The 15,527-nt window shown below is 40.4% G+C and overlaps 2 protein-coding genes and 1 pseudogene across 4 annotated transcripts; 1 reads left to right on the forward strand and 2 right to left on the reverse strand.

Moving 5' to 3' along the window:
* Window positions 1-370: 370 nt before the first annotated feature.
* Window positions 371-1,636, reverse strand: LOC116245848 (PRA1 family protein E-like). The gene has a single exon (XM_031617427.2). The coding sequence runs from the start codon at window positions 1,281-1,283 to the stop codon at window positions 678-680; it is 606 nt and encodes a 201-aa protein (XP_031473287.1). The 5' UTR covers window positions 1,284-1,636; the 3' UTR covers window positions 371-677.
* Window positions 1,637-1,771: 135 nt separating this feature from the next.
* On the reverse strand, window positions 1,772-3,775 carry LOC116245849 (PRA1 family protein F2-like; annotated as a pseudogene).
* A 4,514-nt stretch (window positions 3,776-8,289) lies between these two features.
* On the forward strand, window positions 8,290-13,247 carry LOC116263381 (serine/arginine-rich splicing factor RSZ21A-like). Of its 3 annotated transcripts, none has more exons than XM_031643127.2 (6): window positions 8,290-8,434; window positions 8,990-9,089; window positions 9,841-9,929; window positions 10,074-10,308; window positions 11,617-11,739; window positions 11,872-13,247. In XM_031643127.2, the coding sequence occupies exons 2-6, from the start codon at window positions 9,001-9,003 to the stop codon at window positions 11,894-11,896; spliced, it is 561 nt and encodes a 186-aa protein (XP_031498987.2). In that variant the 5' UTR covers window positions 8,290-8,434; window positions 8,990-9,000; the 3' UTR covers window positions 11,897-13,247. The 3 variants fall into 3 exon arrangements, with proteins under 3 accessions (XP_031498987.2, XP_049935725.1, XP_031498969.1); XM_050079768.1 differs by lacking the exon at window positions 8,290-8,434 and adding an exon at window positions 8,484-8,859; XM_031643109.2 differs by lacking the exon at window positions 8,290-8,434 and adding an exon at window positions 8,484-8,828.
* The last annotated feature ends 2,280 nt before the right edge of the window (window positions 13,248-15,527 follow it).

Raw genomic sequence — 15,527 nt, forward strand, 5'->3', positions numbered from 1 at the left:
CATTAAACACCCAAGAAAAATGTCAATGTCATGCAAAACAAAAGCACATGCTGCGAAATAAAATGAAGAGTAACCGTCCTACAAAATTACAACAACCAATTAAAATTTTGCCCTCAGGTAGTTCCGGGAAGGTGCCTACTGATGGAGCCCAATTGAGAGACGGACTGAGTAAATTCTCAAGAACTTGTTCACAACGATTCATCAAGGAAAGACAGTTCGATCTCATGAAAATTTGTAACATATTTCACATAACGCGACTTGGCCCATGAAACACCATATAAAGTATTCTCTCGCATAACAAGAGGGAGAAAAGCAACAAAAGAATTAAGAAACAAGGAAGGATTACGGAACGCAACTTGTGCAAGAGGGAGGAAAGAAATAATACATTGATTTCCCTCAAACAAAAAGACAAGCAGACGCTTCTTTATGCCATGTTACACACATAACGCACCCAAAGAAAAAATACAATGTCAAGTGACAACCAGAGTAGATCCTCAAAAAACCAACAAAATCAAAATGGAAGCATAAGGAACGGACGAAAAAAGGGAAAGAAATGAAACTAAGTTACATTTTAAACTGGTTCAATTACACCAACATACGAATTTAGGGTTGGAAAGAGGGGAAAGGGGAGGAGGGGGAGGGGGAAGAGGTTTGTGGCGGAAGACATCTTAGAGAAATCAAACTCTACTGTACGTATGCATCGAACCGACTACAGATAACAAACCTCCGCCTGCAGCCTCCTGCTCGTCCAGAAAATGGTCATCCGTCGACCTGAACGCCGCATGTACCAGAACAACCGCAGCCCCGATAAGAAGGGAGACCAGCACGTTCAAAGTCACTTTCGTCAAGAGCAGAGCAACAATCGTCACAACAGAGAGGACGGCGAGCACCACACGGTCATCCAGAGTCCGGCCTAGGAGCACAAGCGGGTCGTCGCGGAAGAAGTACAGCAAGAACCAGGCGACGAAGACGACGATGAAGACGATGAGAGAGATTGGGTGCCAGAGGAGGCTGAGGAAGAGGATCAGGAGGAAGATCATGGCGTAGTTGACGCGGAAGTAGGAGAGATTCCTCTGGATCCGTGCGAATGCTTCGCCGAAGCTCAACGGGCGGGAGAACGCCGTCAGATTCACGAGCTCGCGCCATGGTTTCCGTGTGGCCATGACTGATCTACCCCTCTCTTTGGCCCGAGAGACGAAGTCCGCGGCCGTCGTAGCGGCTGAGGGGGAGGAAGAGTATGGGGCAGAGGATGACGGAAGCGTCCCGTAGCCGGACGATGCCATCGCCAAGAGAGAGAGAGAGAGAGGAATCTACGATCTGGGTATTTGATGTGAAGAACGGCTAGCGGCCTATCGCTAGGGCTGCCCACGATTTCCGGCTATAGGAAGGACCTTCTCCAGCCAACGGCGACGGAGGAACCGTTGAGGGATCACGGGTAGAATCCGCGGTCACAGAGGTGGAAGAAATGACACGAAGCGGAAAGCTTACTCTTGAAGAAAGAGCCTTGTTAAATCACGTCTGCTTTTTGTTCAAATCACAAAACGAGTATTCTCCTCTTGCTACTATATTCTAATGAAATTACGAGAGCACGGCTGAGCATTTCACTTTTCGACTCCGACCTCTCTTTCTCTACGGAACAAGCGTTTTAAAACTAGCAAACAAGCAAAATGAAAAAGATATTGTAAATCAGAAACTAAAACTTTCTGCAGCAAGAGGCAGCCAAGCCAACCTAAGCTGGTAGTAGCTCTCAAATTACATAAAAAATCGAAAGGAAACAAGATTAATTACCTTCAATAAAAAAGATAAGCCCAGTGAAGGCCCATTTTACATCCGCACTTTTAAGTTTTTAACTGATTATAGCATTTTCCCTTCACAATGAGATACACAAGTAGAGATGAAAATGGCCAGCATAAGATCAGAGTCATCTGCACACCTGATTGGTTTGAAAATGTCTTCCATAATAGTTTCGAAGATCATATTATAAAGATTCTCGAACTATCTCAGGAATTCGACGTCATTTGCATGAGAAACTTTCAGGAGTTCAAAATCTCAACAAGAGTTTAATTCCACAGCTCTTTTGCGTTTTACCACTTCCTCCGTATCCGCATCAAACGAGAATGCGAGGATTAAAGACAACCTTTCAAAGCCAGAACTCAAAAAATGGCATTGTTTCCAAGAACAGCAGGAAGAAGTTCCATCCACACTCTGCTGCAACGTGCTTCCCATGCCTATGCAGCAGCAATGAGATGATCAGCACCAATCCCATAAAAGTAGACGACAAAGGTGGAAATTCAGACTGACAAATCAGGGAACCCTGTTATTGGAAAAACCCCAGTCATAGACTCCTAGAAAAATTTCGACGCTCGCCGTATACAACTACGCACTAGAAAAGAAAAAGCCCGTGTTTGGCCACTTGGAAAATGTGATTTAACTAGCCATGGGTACAAGCACGAGGAAACAGCAAGAAACATAAGGCGCCATGAGTATATTTGGTCCAAGAGAAGTCCAGAACAGTAACGTATAAAGAGAAGAAGGAGAAACTGAACAAATACCTTGATTTTTTTCTTGAAAAGGAAAAAGCAACTACATCCTTTCACGTGATCCTCGCAAGTAGATACGGCAACGGAAGAAAAACTCAATAACAAATGAGCTCTCAAAGAGATCTCTCAACCATAAAAAATAAAATAAAATCACAACCGAAGAAAGAGTATAGGAAGGAACTAGTACCGACCTAAACTGGTCCCGTTACAACAAAAAAAGAAACAAGAATTTTAGGGGCAGAAAGACTCGGAAAATGAAGAGAAAAAAGAGCAAATGAAAGGGTCACCTCATCGCATTCATACTCTAGAGTACGAATGCATCGAACCGACTACAGAGAACAACCCTCCGTCTGCGGCTTCCTGCTCATCGAGAAACAGGTCATCCGTGGACCTAAACGCAGCGTGTATCAGAACTATCGCAGCCCCAAGGAGGACGGATACCAGAACATTCAAGGTCACGTCAGTCAAGAGAAGCACGAGGATCGTCACCACGGACAGCACGGCGAGCACCAGGCGATCATCTACCGTCCGGCCGAGGAGCACGAGAGGCTCGTCGCGGAAGAAGTACAGCAAGAACCAGGCGACAAAAACGACGATGAAGACAATAAGGGAGATAGGGGCCCAGAGGAGGCTGAGGAAGAGGAGCATGAGGACGATCATGACATAGTTGACGCGGAAGTAGGCGAGGTTCCTCTGCATCCGTACGAGCGCCTCGCCGAAGCTCAGAGGGCGCGAAAATGCCGCACGATTTGCAAGCTCGCGCCAGGGCTTCCGAGTAGCGATCGCGGATCTCCCCCTCTCCTTGGCCCGAGAGATAAAGTCCGTGGCCGGCGAGGGGTCGGAGGGGATGAAGAGGACGGAGCAGAGGGCGCCTGAAGCGTGCCGTAGCCGGACTGCGACGCCATCTGCGAGAGAGTAGAGCTTCCGGTATATCTTCGACAAGCAGTTTCCAGCCGATCAAGAAGCGATGTCAACGGCTTCCCGGCGCCCGGAATTTTATCCGGCGATGCACTCGGAGAAATGCTCGAGGATTCGCAAGCAGAATCAGCGGCGACAGCGACGCGGGAGAAGGGGCGAAACCGAAGGCTTACAAATAGAAGCTTGCTATTGGATTGCCACCATGTCTGCCGAAAATTACCAAAATGGGAAACATGGCTGAGCTAATGGGTGACAGGTTCAAGGAGAGCGTATATTTTATAATTTTTCTATATCCATGAACAACTTATAGCTTATTGGCATATTCATCCCCCTGAAAATATGAAAATGCAGTTGGCTGTTGTCGTGCTTGGTTTTTTGCTAGATGTGGAAGCAAACGTCAAACACCAGAAGTCATTGTGAATTTTGAGAAAAAAAAAATAAAAAAACCTACAGGTAGCGTTCGGATGCCACTCTAAAACGGGATTTTGGAGGCCAAACATCATTTTGCTTTTAAAACAGTGTTCCTTAAGTGTTTTGAGTGACATCAAAAATAGGTTTTTTGGAAACTGAGTTTTGAAAAAATCTAGTTTTCAAAATAGATTGAATCACCCGATCCCCCAAAATTATTCAGAACATGTAGAAGAAAATGTGTTTTGCTGGTCTCGAAACAGGCACGAACTAATTTCTAAAAACATTTTTCACAAAATTGATTGTTTGGAAATAGCTTTTTTTTAGAGTGCCGTCCAAACGTGCTCTTAAAAATTATAAAAAATATGTATAATATTTACATATTTTTGTTCTCAATGGGGTTTTTTTGTTTTACTTTACATCGTAAACTAATATTTTCTTTTAGTAGGCAATTATTTGAGAATGTCCTTCGAATGGTTGTTTGTTTCCTTTTGAAAGCTGAGCTGTGATTTGTCATTTCCCTAAATAGACTTCCTGTTATATATATATATATATAGTTTTTAAATAAGAACACTTGAAAGACAAAAATGTCCTTTAACGTAACATCGGCCGTTACCCGTAACTCTTACGAATTTTTATAATTAATTTGTCTAGTTAAATAACGTAACAAATATAACGTTAAAATTTTAAATTGGACACTTGAAAAACCAATGAATCAGTGCAGATGATTCTGTCAATTGCTTGAAACTCAGAGCTGCAACTGGGAAGCCCAAAAAGAATCCCAGTTTCAGTTGGTTCTTTATAGTTGGCCTCTTATAATAAATGCATGAGACCATATATCTTGATCAATCTAACTGGGAAAAGAAAGAAACCCAAATAATTGCCACCAAATTCGGCAGATAGCCATTGTCCTCTCACAGGATCTGAGGAGATGTTGCAGACAACTCCCAACAGATATCTTAGCAGAAAATGGGCAGATACCTTTTGTCATCTTACAAACTTTTCAGAGAAAGTTGTCTAGATCTCAAATTCATGTATCCCAGAGCTGCATGGGCCTCTGGCCCTCTTCACTACGTTCCATTAAGATCACGACGTCGTTTCTTCGACCAAGCATCGACGCCTCGAACTCGCATCGCAAGATTTTAAATCCATGGATTTGATGTCGCTCGACATTTGCAGGGACATTAATGGCGTAGCATGGATTCAGGAACTAAATGTGAAAAATAAATGTTGGATTCAGATTTGATTGAGATGGTAAATCCAAAAGTTGAATACGAATATGATGTATTTAAAAAAAATGTCTTTTATATTTCTAATTTAATATCTCTAGTCCGATTTCCATAACATTGATAGCATAAATGATTCATATCAAAGTCTGATAGATAAGAGTTCAGTTACTAGTTGTTTTCTTATACACATATAGATTTTGTATGTTATGGCTACCTGTGTTCATATTCACATACATATATACATTTGTACGTGTATATCCCAAGAGTATTGAACTTTGAAGTTCTATTTGAAACTTTTTTACCATGCCAATCTAATCATGGTGGCATGTGTGTGAGCATGAGAGAGAAAGAACTTTGAAAAGTGTGTGTGTGTATGTGAGAGAGAACTTTGAAGTTCTAGTTGAAACTTTTTTACGATACCGATGAAATCATGGTGGCGTTGAGTCTGCAGACAGGCTTGGAGACCACTTTATTTGGATCCAAATTGAGAAAAACGAGCATTGAGATGTGAGATATCACAATATTGGTCTACTAAGTCCATTTGGTGTCATGCTTTTTAATTAATATTGAGTAAAACTTTCTCTTTTTGATTACCAATACAAATGGTCGATGATTGTTGCACGTTCTTGGAACTTGGAAACGTCCAACTAGAGATATTAAGGAAAACCTCGAAGAAATTATATATCTAACAAACCTTGTTCACCAAAATTGCATTTTGTGGAGCAAGATCTAGCCCTGCTCGGCCCAAGAATGTTAGGGTTCGGTCCATATATTTTTATACGTGTCAGGCTTGGTTTCAAACCTAGCCAATGTCATACCAGCTAAGAAGTTAGCAGACATTCATTCAAATTTTATCGAATTCAAAATCACAACAAATAGAAGGGTTTAAAATCCATGTTTGAGTCTTTGTTGGCACTTAGTTACAGATTCATCATTGTCTCTGCTAAAGAACAAATTTTGATATTTACTTAGGTCGCCTTTGATTGCATTGACAATTATGAAGGGTATATAATCGTTTTTTTAGCATTGGTAGGTAGGGGTGAACAACGAGTTGAGACTCGTTAAAGCTTGGCTTGTAAACGAGTTCGAGCCGAGTTATTTGCTTAACGAGTCGAGCTCGAGTTTATAGGTCTACTCGTTCAAATAATCGAGTTGAGTTCGAGCTCAACACGTAACCACCAAGTCGAACTCCAGCCTTAGTCGAGTTTGTCGAGCCTTAATCGATATATTCAAACGAGTTTAGGAGTTTGTCGAGCCTTAATCGAGTTGAACTCAAGCCCAACACATAACGATGAGTATCAATTCTATTCAAACGAGTTTGTCGAGCCTTAATCGAGTCGACCTCGAGCCTGAGCTCATCATGTAACTGCCGAGTAGAGCTCTAGCTGCTTCTATTGAGATATTCTCGACCTCGAGGTTTCATTAGTCGCGCCGAGCTTGAGTTGACTAAACTCGGGCTCGTGTTTACCCCTATATGGTAGGTAAGGGCACGCAATGAGCAAAGCAGAATTTTTTTAGCTGAAGGGTGTTTTGAGTCATACACTCAGGTCTGATGTGGGCACTACATACAACATTTGAGTCATTCCAATATAATATTGACCCATCCCAATGAAATCTTTGATGGGCTGGAAGCAACCAGGCTTGGCCCGCCTCCATCGTTGAACCTGAAAATTTCTTTTCGATGCAACAACTTATTCAGAGAAAAGAGGACAAATAGGAAGCAAATATACCTGAACAAGACGAGTTGTTAACACTTTTTTACTAATTGCACGGTGCTAGAGTTGGATTTGGATTGGAATGTTCAAATTTAAGTATATTAACGTGTTCGAATGTTCTTCTTTTTTTGTTGTTTGATAGCGAAACAACTTTACCTCTGAACATCTAGTAGGAAAGGAAAACAAGCTTTTACGTCTGGTCCTTTTCCAATGTTTGAAACACTTTGCATAATTGATCAAATTGAAACAAAACAAGTGGGTGCTTCAAACTCGCAAAGTTGTGAATTGGAAGAAAAGAAGAAAGAAACACAATTATCTTCATACACAGCTAAATAGCAGCAGTCAAACTTTTGATCAAGGTCACTGCCTCTGCCTAGGGGCTGGAGCCACATGTTCCTCGTGTGGGCAGTTGCCCGCACAGTCCTATAAAATTTCTATGTTTATATATTGGTTGACCCCAAACATTTAGATCTCAAGGATATGCTTATTTATATATTAAACCCCTTAATCATTTTGTTATCTATTTAAAGGGTTCTAGATTCTTTGCATTAGTACCTCTCAGTCATAGTTTTGTGAATTCTCTCCATTGCATATAGTCATGCGTACAATGAGATCCATGCATGTTGATGCAAACATATACATATATATAGAAATGCAAAATGGATAGAGTACACTTAATGAAGTTCCAACAAGCAAGCATTCGTTTCGGGGTCGTTAAGGAACAACATTATGTAACTGTCCCATGCATGTAACTTAAAAATTAGTTAATTTTTGAAATAGATGCATGAAACATTAACATACTGTTACTATTGCCAAACAACATCTTCGGCCACTGCTTTGGCTTAAAGGGCCATCTTCTTTGATGTTAATTTAGCTACTCTTAGTCGTTGTTTTCCCAGTAACTCCTCACCTTAGTCCAATATAATATCTCATAAGACTTTTATTTTCGACAAGAGTGAGCTCTTGCCTACAAGCTTTCTTAGCTTAGCTAATGAAAATGATTATGTTGAAAGCTAATGATTTTAAATTAAAACTTTCCATTTAATTATTTTGATTCCAGGTGAGCGAGAGGCTTACAACCAGAGAGCTCTCACCCCCAGCTTTATGAGTATGTAGACATTTTAGTAATTATTTAAAAAGATATGTTCTTTATAAATTTTTATTTTTTATCTTTGTTTTTGTTTTTCTTAAAAATTTTCTTTTTTCTTAAAGGTATTTTTTTAACCATTATACACCAATATGATACATATTATCAGGTTCGAAAATCTAAACGATCTATCGGATCGGATCGGATCATTCTTCGCTCTCCTTAGCGGATCCCGTTATGCTCGACTTCTTTTTTTTTTTTTAACACCAAAAGATCCGGCTCGTCAATTAGGCCGACTCGGAATACGTGGCTCGCCCGTCCGACTCGGACTATGCCACCGGACTACGTGGCAAATTTCTATTTCAGGGCTTTTTCTTTCACACGAAGTCTACTCGTGTGAGGTTTAAGGCGTCGCCCAGAGGCACCGCCCTTGTTTTAGGGTTTCTGAGTGCGTGGTTCTCTGAAACTCTCTTGACGGAGGAAAAAGACGAATCGGGTCGTCAATTTCCCTTCTTCCATTCATCTTGTTTGTCCTCTGTAAGTATCTAATCCTTCCAATCGTTCCTTTATTTTCTCTCTTTCTTCTATTTGGTCATTGTTTGTTTCTCTTGAAGTTCTTTTCCCTCTCTTTCCTCGGTCCTTCATTCTAATTTGCCTCTGTTTTTTTTTCCTTCTCGGTCTTTCTTTTCAGCTGGTTTATCTTTGTCTTCGTTTCTGCTATAATTGCATCCGAATTATCTCGCTGTAGCTCGACTCCTTCGTTTTTGACGGGGGTTGGCGAGTGAAGGTCGAGGAAGGTCTACTGTAATTTATGTACGATTTTGAGGAACTGCCTTTGATCTTTGTGAGCGGCTTTTTGGTTTTTCTGTGATCGAGGAGCTTTGATGTCCACACCTTGTGGAGGAGAGTGATATAACGACCGGGATTTTAGGTTAGGCGGCAGCTCGTGGTCGATGGAAGTGGTCGGATGTTTTGAGGATTTTATTATTTTTTATACGTGTCCATCTTCATTCTCTGCGTTTTGTTTTACTTCTCAGATATGTTGGTTTTGGGTACTTTTGAAATTTATAGCTGGTGGAATACTTGGAACAGGTTTTTTCACAATGTCTCGTGTATATGTTGGAAACCTGGACCCGCGAGCTTCTGAGCGTGATTTGGAAGATGAATTTCGAGCATATGGTGTGTTGAGAAGGTGTGTATTTTTGTTTATTTGCCTTGACGCAACATTATTTTGATTCGTCCTTTTTCAGGTAAAAATGCGGGGTTTGCTTGCCTTAAAGAAGGCCCATCTATGTTGATGTGCTTATGTGCGCATGACCATTGTCCCGTTTATTTTGTACATAGAGAAAGTAGCTGGTTTTATTCTTTCCAGAAAATGGTGTCAAACTTTTAACAACATGTATGAATATTGATGTTTCCCAAGTTCTATTGTTTTGAAGATGGTAAGTACAACATTTCTTTTTGGAAAAAACAACTACACTTATCATGCTGGGATGTTATTCCATTTGTTCTCATGATGTTGTGCATTTATATGCTTTCAATGCTGTCTTTTGATGTTTTTTACTTTTAACCTGAAGAGAATCGAAGGACCCATTGGAAGTCTGTTGCTGGAATTGCCAAGTATCACTAATCTTGTTTATTCTTTGGGCACTAACTTTTTTATTATTTTTGAGCGTGTACTTTGAGCATGTACTGACCAAATTTCTTTACATGAAACTTCTTGCAGAATCTGTTGGGGCATGCTTGAACAATTACAGTAAACTTAATTCATGAAAGTCACTATTTATTCATGCTAATGCCTACTATGTTGCTGCTAAAGTGTATTTTATGTTACTGACATTTGATATATCCTGCTGTGGTATTTAATTAGTCAATACTAAAGTTAATTGACCCTTTCGTTGTGTGCATTTTATTCTAATGTGAGAAGTTAAACTTAATTGCAGTATTTGGGTTGCTCGAAGACCTCCTGGCTATGCGTTTGTTGAGTTTGATGACCATAGGGATGCATTGGATGCTATCCGTGCCTTGGATGGTATCTTCACAACGTATCTCGTCTCAGTTTCTTTCCTTTACTAATTGGCTACTTCATTATTAGTTTACTGGATTTTCAATACAGTGTGAAGTTTTTGTTGTAGACCACTGTTATTGTTATTTATATGTGGCTGACTGATGACAGGAAAAAATGGTTGGCGTGTTGAGCTCTCACACAATTCCAAGGGCGGTGGAGGTGGACGTGGTGGTGGTGGACGTGGTCGTGGCCGAGGTGGAGATGACATGAAATGCTATGAGTGTGGGGAGCCTGGACATTTTGCTCGAGAATGCAGGTTGCGTGTTGGTTCTGGTGGAGTGGGGAGTGGTCGGCGTCGGAGTCCTAGTCCACGATATCGCCGTAGCCCAAGTTATGGACGCAGGTCTGCCTCTGTCTGTGCCATATTTTCATATCCAGCACCAACATTGTGCACGTTGTAGTGGGTTTGGAACTTTTTGATTGCAACTATGTTGCCTAGCAATTGTCATTGCTTTCATCTGCAATTTTACCATATACTATTTTTGTCCTTGGGTGATCTAACTGCAAATATATTGCAGATCTTCGAGAGTTGAGTTGTTGGTACACTGACAGCTGAAATGAAGAAGGCAATTCCATTTTATTTTCTGTGTTAATCTGATTTTCTAGGGAGAACTAAGCAACTGTTTTAATGGTGAAGTACACATGAGGCAAGAATTCTGCCTCAGATGTGCACTCATTGCCACATGTTGGAGGGTGTCGTGGCAATTTAACTTGTAAAATGTATGGTGTTTCTTAAGAATCTGTTGCAAAGGCCTTGAGGAACTCTATCTCAAACTTTTCAACTATGATGCAGACATGTCCTAAAGAATGCCTATGGCCCTACTCATGTCTGCTATGTTCTCTATTTTTCTCGTGGTTATGTTCATGCTATGGAGGTCTGCATACTTTGAGTTGTGAATTGTTTTTCTTAATTCGTTGTCCATGACCTATGTCACAGTGGGACAGGGATATGCCCACATACCAGTACCAGGACAGCGGTATGCCGGTACCGGTACGGCGGTGTCCAGCAGTGGTACGTTTGGATCAGTTTTGGGTTGGAACTGATCCAAACTATTTTTTTTTTCCGTTTTTTTCTTACATTTTAGCTATATTTTTGTTAGTTTATTTATGCATTATGAGATTATACGTAGAAATTATGAAAGAAATTAAGAAATTATTAAAGATTGTGTTAATAATGTGATGTGTATAGACAGACACACTGTTGTTTTCCGTACTACCATGATTTTTTAAAATTGTTTACTACCCGTACCTATGTGACATAGTCCATGCCAATCGAATGTGATGCATTTGGTGCGATGTTGTACAGTTCTCCTTCTGAACACATTGTTTTTCTTTGGAAGCTACAAGGGAATATTAATTTGGAAATTGGAGAAGCTACCTCCCAGCATACTCCTTTATTGGAATTCGGAAATTGTAGTTAGTAGACAACAGAAAACAATATTCTGCGCTTGTTTATTTTATGGATTATATATATATATATAGGAGAGTTCAAATCTGCCTGATGAAATGCACACACACACACACACGTGTGTGCATGCCGATGAGGCTGTAAGCATACACTGAGCTGCCTAAAAGTCTGCCCTCTCAATTACAATTTTGTGACACACATTGAAATTCAAGTTCCCTTGTAACATGAAACAATTTATGGCAGGAGTTATAGCCCACGTGGGAAACGTTCTCCACGCAACAGGAGTTTATCACCTCGTCCCCACCGTAGCGACAGTAGGTCACCAGATTATCGCCGAACCCGTGAAGACTCACCTTATGCAAATGGGTAAATACTTTTCTGAGTGACCTTCAGACTTCGTTGCTTGTTTATAGCTGATTTTTCTGGTGAGAAAAATAATGGTTATTGTTTAATGGATTTTATTAATCTTTCGTTACTGATAAAAATGTCCTGCTTTAGGGATCAGCGCCGCAGTAGGAGCTGAGGATAACTGGGCTGCAAAATGGTCAAGAAGTTAAGTGTGTTCCATTGATGGGTTTGAAGGATGGAAAGTTTTGGTCGGAAATACTTTGCTTATATTGTCTGCTCGATTGAACATTGGGAGCTAAATTATGCTTGGATGTGATTAGTTACTGGCTTCTTCAAACTGCTTTGCTGGTATTGACACTTTGCATTGAACATTGGGAGCTAAATTACAATGTGATTACTTACTGGCTTCTGCAAACTGCTTTGCTGGTAATGATGCTTTCAAACTCCTTGTTGGTGAGGAGAGGCTTGGCTGCTAACATTTGAATAGGTTATGTTTCTCACTTAACTGCCTTCTTTACATTTATAGCTTTTCCTAATCTTCATGTTGCATGGTAAGTCTATTGATAATTTAGTCATTAGGGTTAGGACTTTGTGAGAAATTAACTCAGATTTGCAACTTTCTGTTGTTCTGAGGTGTGGCTTTGGATAATCGACATCGTCTGGAACCTCTACTCTCTTACACGGATTTCTGCTACTGCTTCTCATCGTCTACTACCCATTGTTTCTTCTGGTTTTCTGGCCTGTCACTCATCGACATGACCAGAGCTCGGTTTCTGGGTGACTTCATCTAACTAGATGTCCAACCTTTTGGCAAAGAAATTTTAATTTCTTTTGCGCTTACCCAGTGACTTAGCGATGCAGTTCTACTGATTTGAGAATATGAAGGCTGCTTTGCATCTGCCTCCGTCCTGTCTTTCTCTTCTAGTGGATGTACATCGTGGCTACTCGAGCGTCTGCCTTTGGCATTTCAAGCATCAGCTTTTCTTGTCTCCCTGCTGTAGCGGATCTCCGTTTACATCATGGAACAATTCCGGCTTGTGCTGCTTTGGGCTACAATTTTCTGCAGGAAGGAACACGTTGGCTTTGTTGATGACCCTGAAGATTTATTTTCTTCCTCTGTCATGTGGTCGCCGTAGATAGGAACAGTGCTTACCTTCGGCATTCAAATATTTCTATATGGGACCTCGGCTTCTGCTTGCTTATAGGATTTCTGTGGCCCTTCTTCCTAGCTCCTCGAAGTCTCTCCCTTCCTCGTACTTCGCATAAACGAAAAAGGTGGCCGTCCGTTTTCTCCGGCTTCAACTAAAGTATCAGATGTACTGAAATTTGGGCGTAGATCTGAAGTTGCTGATGTCTTAGAGTGTTGTATATCTTATATAATAACATTATCCTCTGGAATGCAAGATTGAGGCTGCCTCAATGTAGTCAAGTGTCATTGTGCTAAATCATGGCAATATTATATGTGCCTGGTGACGTCCATTAAGTTTATTTTTCAATAAATTTAACCTAAGTCGGCTTATTTTCTAGTTCATGCGGGACAGGATTAAGTGTGGGTTAGTTGAATTGTGGGTTTCGAGATATGTGTGTGTGTGTGTGATATATATATATAAGAAAATTGAATGGCTACTCAAGTTATTCATAGTTACTCATTCATGAAGGCTGTGATATAGAGTTGAGAAATAAACAAAGAGAAAAATACTGATGAATATTTTTTATCATTTATTATTAATTCACATTTTTTTCTTTTTGTTTATCTTTCAACTGTTTATCTTGATGGATTAGATGGCCATTGTGAGTAAGCCGCACTACTTTGGGTAGCTAAGTCGGCTTATTTTCTAGTTCATGTGGGACAGGATTAAGTGTGGGTTAGTTGAATTATGGGTTTCGAGATGTGTGTATATATATATATATATATATATATATATATATATATATATATATATATATATAAGAATATTGAATAGCTACTCATGTTATTCATAGTTATTCATGCATGAAGGCTGTGAGATACACTTGAGAAAAAAACAAAGCGAAAATAGTGATGAATATTTTCATCATTTATTATTAATTTACATTTTTTTCTTTTTGTTTTTCTTTTAACTGTTCATGTTGATGGATCAGATGGCCATTGTAGGCTAGCTAAAGTCACCATTCTCTCTTTCTCTTTTTATATAAACTAAGCCGATGAAGTAATTTTTTGTTCATATTCAGACCTTTGTATTTGGCAACTGTATTATTGATACTTATTAGGTGGAACAGTCATACGCATTTTGAACATTTTCCCCATTGAATGTTCAATTCGATGAAATAGGAGACATAGTTTTAATTGTCACAACTGGTTGTCAGGATCATCTGGTTTCCTATTCATGTGTGGGATGACTGCACCTCACAGAATATGATGAGGGGCAAAATCAATATTCTGCCCCTTCTGATTCTTGGCTGTTCGGTTAACCATGGCTCTTCGATTCTCAGGTTGCCTGAGAATATCATCTCAGTGACAACCGAGCGCTGGTGAGTGCTTGATTTCTATTTCCACATAGAAAACCCTCTTGCTAGAAAACTTTCCAGGGCATCTAAGATTTTCGAGGTTGAAACTTCCTCCTAAACAAGCACCCACCAAAATCGATCAACGTAAATGTACTGCTAATTCGGATGTCCAATTTGTGTAAGCCTAAATTCTGCCAGGAGATCATGCCAGTGTGCTTTCAATAAGTCTTAACCCTCTTGAAGGCAGCAATAAAATCTCGAAATAAGTCTTAACCCTCTTGAAGGCAGCAATAAAATCTCGACCTCGGACCATCAGCTCGACATGAAATTGCCCGCCAGTTGTAGTACCATGTGCCCGCGTCATGGTCAAGCCCAGCCACACTGTACCAAGTCTTTCGCTTCTCAAGTTCTAGTAAGTAGAACACTTGGAAAACCAGACTAATTGGAAGCAGAGCACATATGAACTGCCTATACACAGCTCGTGCTCCGCAAGCATCTCTTTTTCTGGTTGCAAGCTCTTGGAACAACTGTTGGATCGGTTCGTTTCCTTCTGTGACCACCAACATATGGGATAACAAATAAAACTAAAGGGTATTGGCTGGAAAGGACAGGAAAAACTCAAGGGGGATATTAAGACATGTAATCTCTACTGATGTTTCAGACTTTTCAGTTCTTACAAATGAACAAGTATAATATTTGAACCGAATTGGTCCATCCTTTCAAGCTTCAGGTTGACATCATTGATGAAGATTGGATTGTCGCCTCGAATGGACCGGAAATCTTTGAGCATCTTGTGTGAAAGATGGTTCTTTTCAACAGGGCCACATTTTAGCTTCACGCCCAGCATTGGTTTGCGATCAGCAACACCCTGCAATGTCTCCCTCTTTGAGAGGTTTGAAGATGAGACAACCAAAGAAGACTGTGAAGACCACAACTCTTAGAATAGGTGCCCACAGGCCATCCTTTTACCAGCCTCGTGCATATCTTTCAACTTAACAGTTGCTTGAGTGCATCAGTAGTGAGTGTAACATATCTTAACCTATTATTGCTAACTTCTGATATATATCACTAAGGTACTTAATTAGTAAGTGCTAGTAGTGGCTCCTAACGCACATCTGAAGACAATGGAATAAGATTTCAGGTGCTGTTTACTGAGCATAGCAATACATTACAAAGTCAGGCGAACTTGTACATTATAAGTACCAGGAAAAAGGGAACTGTTCGGACCCGTGCTACATGTTGATTTTCTGGCCTTGCAGAGGGAACTTCCACTCGACCATCTCACCGCTGACCACTGATATAAGGCATGCATTATATAG

This window comes from Nymphaea colorata, chromosome 1 (assembly GCF_008831285.2).
Source record: "Nymphaea colorata isolate Beijing-Zhang1983 chromosome 1, ASM883128v2, whole genome shotgun sequence".
NCBI classification, from domain to species: Eukaryota; Viridiplantae; Streptophyta; class Magnoliopsida; order Nymphaeales; family Nymphaeaceae; genus Nymphaea; species Nymphaea colorata.